The sequence below is a fragment of the Penaeus vannamei genome, chromosome 33, assembly GCF_042767895.1.
Source record: "Penaeus vannamei isolate JL-2024 chromosome 33, ASM4276789v1, whole genome shotgun sequence".
Classification (NCBI taxonomy): Eukaryota; Metazoa; Arthropoda; class Malacostraca; order Decapoda; family Penaeidae; genus Penaeus; species Penaeus vannamei.
Genome location: NC_091581.1, coordinates 30875224 through 30880223, shown reverse-complemented (window position 1 = coordinate 30880223; position 5000 = coordinate 30875224). Strand labels below are relative to the sequence as shown.

At 43.0% G+C, this 5000-nt stretch overlaps 1 protein-coding gene across 1 annotated transcript in view; it reads right to left on the bottom strand.

Annotated features, from left to right (window-relative positions):
* The window catches only part of LOC138867917 (protein tyrosine phosphatase domain-containing protein 1-like), a 79277-nt gene that overhangs the window by 448 nt on the left and 73829 nt on the right, over positions 1-5000 (bottom strand). Inside the window, exons 11-14 of the mRNA XM_070145008.1 lie at positions 4433-4592; positions 3785-3900; positions 2945-3092; positions 1-294 (exon numbers count right to left, since the gene is read on the bottom strand). The exon at positions 1-294 is cut by the window's left edge and continues 448 nt beyond it. Of these exons, the coding sequence (XP_070001109.1) occupies positions 68-294; positions 2945-3092; positions 3785-3900; positions 4433-4592 (651 nt within the window). The 3' untranslated portion in view covers positions 1-67. The remainder of the gene's footprint in view (positions 295-2944; positions 3093-3784; positions 3901-4432; positions 4593-5000) is intronic.

Genomic DNA, 5000 nt, shown 5'->3' with positions numbered 1-5000 from the left:
CAGGTCAAGGACCAGGTCAACACGAGGAAACGAGGGAACGTTATCAACAAACCGCGTCGCCGACGTCCTACGAATTGTCATCGCACGTCCCCCCTGCTTCTGCGTCTTCGTCAGGCGGCGGGGTGACTACCTGGCCCGGAGGAGTGACGCGGGAGGCGTAGTCCTCCGCGGTCGAGGACGAGGCGGACACGGCGCTGCCCGACCGCGACTCCATGTACACGAGGTCGAAGAACTTGTTGATGAACTCGACCACCTTCCGCAGCGTTCCCTCGCGCAGCTTGGTGTAGCCCTTCCCTGCGGACGCGTCGGGGGCAATTAGTGGGCACTCGAGGGAGGTTTCGTGGTCTTCCTATCATCAGAAAAAGGATCTATTTGGCCGACGGCGACGTGTGGAGAGAGAATGGACTTGATTGTCAAAGAGGAAGGGAAAAACTTCTATAACCACATACAGAGAAAAGGGAAAAAGACGAAAATAAAACACATCGGCAGCATATCCAGAAATAGCGAATTACGTAGACGAACAAGGGATCATTCAATCGTTAATCTCAAAATCAAAATATGTGGCGTCAAAAGTGACAGTATGAAGCATGATCTGATGCAAAACAACAATAATAATAATAAAAAATCTTCAAAACCATCCGCGCAGGCAATCACAGACACAGAAAGAGAAGTGGATTTCCTTTTGGCAGCCAGAGGTAGGAAACAGTGAGGTACACGTGCATGTGGGCGGCGCACATGCGCGTGTAAGCCATGCGAGGCTGAGGAACAACTCACGAAGTTATCTTTTTGCGTCGGCGGGCGCTAGGACTTCAGGCGTTTCCTTCTTAACGCTGTCTATCTTTTCCTATGGCTAGCTCTAACTACAGGCACTGATGGAATCCTTACACATACATACATGCATACATATATATATGTGTGTATATATATATATATATATATATATATATATATATATATATATATATATATATATATATATATATATATATATATATATATATATATATATATATATATATATATACGCGGACACAAAATATACTATCCAGATTAACGTTAATTAATGCAGCTGGCTTTGTAACTCACTTGTCTCACCTTCCTCTCTTTATTGCTGAAACGAAACAGTAAAACACACCCTCTCTCATGGATGTGTTATCTCCTAAGAGTCTAAGATTTCTCTACTAAAAGGCTCTATCTCTATCTATCTAATCAATGGCCTGACACTGAGAGAGATTTCAATCGCTCTAGCTTAGGTGTCCTTTCCGTATCCACAGACCAGAGGGTGCCGAGGTTTCTCCCTCTTCTAGATGTGTTCACTAACTCTCTGCTCCACGACAGCGTTCTCTACGGCGGTCAGGAAGCTCTAGATACTAGCAGCGGTTCTCCACCTCTAAACCAGTCGCAGTGGCATCGGTTTCTAATCCTCGCAGCTGCACCGACTAAGACCTACTCGGATAGAACTCCTGACTTCCATTCAGCGACGTCTGTCACAGCCAGCCTCAGCAGATGGAACTAAGTGACAAAAGCGTTATAAGGAAAAAACACACAGTGACGGTTCTGTTGGCTGTGTGTCGACGACATGTATTTCTACGACCTGCTTCCCGCACGACCTCTGCTTGTCGTATTGTGGTAGCGAGCGCCAGGAGTCCTGACACAGCAACAGAAATCAATCTGACAACAGCTTCCAGTGCTTCGCTTGAGGACAAGGTTATATACATATATCACAGGTAATTATATAATCAGTTTCGGAAGCATGTAAGAGTGCTTAATGTTGCTTTTTTGTCAGTTACACGTTTTCCCTCAGAAATACGGAGTCCATTACAAAAAAAGAAAAAAAAGAAAACAATAAAACACCAAAAATCGGACAAATCAATTTTCCAATGTCAGTGACAAAACAGTTTGTGAACTGCCGTCCCAGAACCCCTTATTGGGCGAGAAATCTGTGGAAACTACGAAAAGCAATCATTATCTATGATGAACATCCTCACTCTTTACTTGTTTCGTTTCCTTCGGATCTGGCTTTGTGGGCACCTTTACTGGGTACTGAATGACTGGAAGGGAAACGCCAGAGTTAGTGGAGGGCGCGGCTGCCGAGCGGCGAGCGCGGGTGACATCCGTGTATTGATGTAGAAAGGAGTACAGACATCCATACGCACACGCACACGCACACACGCACACACACACACACACACACACACACACACACGCATACACACAAACACTCACACATACACACTTATAAATGTATGTGTTTTCTGTGTGGGTGCGTGTTTATACATATACACAGTACATAGTAAAGAGGGCTTGAACCGGGACAGGAAAAAAGGGCCAGAGAGATTAATATCAGTAAAAGAGAACACTCGAGCTCCACTTAAGGCAACCGCTGAATATAATATGGTCTATATAATAGGGCTAAAAAAGCGATGGCAGAAGGACAAAGTCGGGAATATTTCATGACCAAGGACTCGAAGAGAGGAATTTTAGGGACAAGGCACAAGCCCCTGTTATTTGAACAGCTGATGTAATAGTGTGACAAGATAGATCGATCGATAGATAGGTAGAGGGAGAGGGAGAGACAGAGAGAGAAAGCGAGAGAGAGAGAAAAGGAGAGAAGAGACGGAGAAAGAGAGAGAAAGAGAGAGAAAGAGAGAAAGAGAGAGAAAGAGAGGCGGAGAGACGGAGAGACGGAGAGAGACAGAGAGACAGAGAGAGAGAGAGAGAGAGAGAGAGAGAGAGAGAGAGAGAGAGAGAGAGAGAGAGAGAGAGAGAGAGAGAGAGAGAGAGAGAGAGAGAGAGAGAGAAGACAGAAGACAGAAGACAGAAGACAGAAGAGAGAGAGAGAGAAAGAAAGAGATAAATAAATATAAGTAGATAGACAGAGAGACAGAAATGGACAAACGAACAGACAGACAGATAGAGAGAAAAAAGCCGTCAAACAAATTACCTGCAGGTAGGAGAGTACCCCGGACAGGAACGGCCTGCTGGGTCAGTGAGGCGATGAGTCTTCTGAGAACGGCCTCCTGCTGAACCCTCGTGAACGGCTGGAGGCGAGCGACGAACCGAATGAGGTACTCCAGGGTGTAGCGAACCTCCTGAAGGGGGAATGGCAGTGGTATGACGGATTCCTAGTTGTTTGTGGTATGTTTACGGATAGTTTAGGAGGGAGGGAGGGAGGGAAGGAGGGAGGGAGGGTGGGTGGGAAAGGGAAAGGGGGAGAGTGAGAGAGAGAGAGAGAGAGAGAGAGAGAGAGAGAGAGAGAGAGAGAGAGAGAGAGAGAGAGAGAGAGAGAGAGAGAGAGAGAGAGAGAGAGAGAGAAATAGAGAAATAGAAACAGAAATAAAAGAGAGAGAAACAGCAACAACAACAACAACAAATCAATAAACAAACATCAAACACCAAACGAAAAGCAAACCGGAAAATAAACCTCTACCATCCTTACAATTTTTTCTTCCACTGCCCACCGAAGAATCTCAAAAAGTAAGGCGAAACACGTGACCACAAACAGTACACGTGAATCAGCGTCATCGAACGCAGGACTACATTATGTAAGGACAAGCATTCCAATCAGATGATGGATGTGGAATAGTCTTGCCTCAATCTGTGACTCATTTTACCCTTCCTTCTTCGAGAAATAGTGCTCTACTTTGCGTATTTAGATTAGAAAAAAGAAAAAATACAAACAAAACAACAAATCTGAAGAGAAAAAAAATAAAAAGCGAAGCATCGGAATCGTACAGGAAGTTGTTATGAACTTTTAGAAAATAACTTCCTAGGCTTCTTCTACCTTATCTAACTTTCTCAGACAGACTTCTGGCTTGCTGCTGGCGAGGACGATATAAGACAAGGCATCGACACCCAGCACAGGCGTCCGAAGGTGTTCCAGCCACGTGAACAACAGTCCTGAAGCAAAAAAGGGAAAAAAGTCACGTCGTTTTCATTACTTCCGGAGCAACGGGGAAAGGCTAGATCAGGAGCAACTCGAGGAGGTGTCGTGGAGTATGATTCCAATTTTTGGGAAAAAAAAGCACATGGGGTTTATTTTGATGATGTCACGCAAGTTACAGACGCCATGACACCTCGAGTTACTACTGACATAGCCTTTCCCTCGTTGAAACTTTGTCAGATTACCTTTCCTTTGGCAATCGAGGGATTCAGTACCAATATTGATTATCTTTTACTGTTGTCGTATTGACTCAAGGCACATTAGCAAAATCTATCTATTTATATATCTGTCTATCTATGAAAAAAATAAATAATAAAAAAATAATACACGTTATAGTACCTTAACAACTCACACTAAATTTATCCAAATCGTTGATCCTTAACAAACAAAAACAAAGACAACACCACCAACAACAAAATAAATAAACCATTACCAAGACCTCAAAAAAAAAAAAAAAAAAAAAAAAATCCGATCGAGCGGTAGGCCTACCTGTGAGTAAATAGAGGTTGGTCTCCGTGTTGAGTCTCTCCCAGGCCGACTGCTTGACGTTGAGTTCTATCCGGTAATTCTTGAGTTGCTTCTTGAACTCGGTGTTGAGGACGGAGTGGTCGACGAGGATGGCCTCGTACACCTCCTTGGGAAGGATCACCTGTTGGGCGGAGAGGCGAGAGGACTGAGGGGAAGGGGCGAGTGCGCCTGGAAATATGTTGCCTCTTTGGGCAAAAGGGTGTTCACTGGAAGAAGGGGAGAATCTCTCTCTCTCGCTCTCTATCTATCTATCTACATAAAACACAGGAAACAAGGCTTTTATTTTTGGATATATATATAAATACATGTGTACACACGCACACACACCCACATATATATATATATATATATATATATATATATATATATATATATATATATATATATATATATATATATATATATATACATATATACATATATACATACATATATATATATATATATATATATATATATATATATATATATATATGTATATATATATGTATATGGTAGAAAAACCCACGAGCACAAACTAGATTTACTG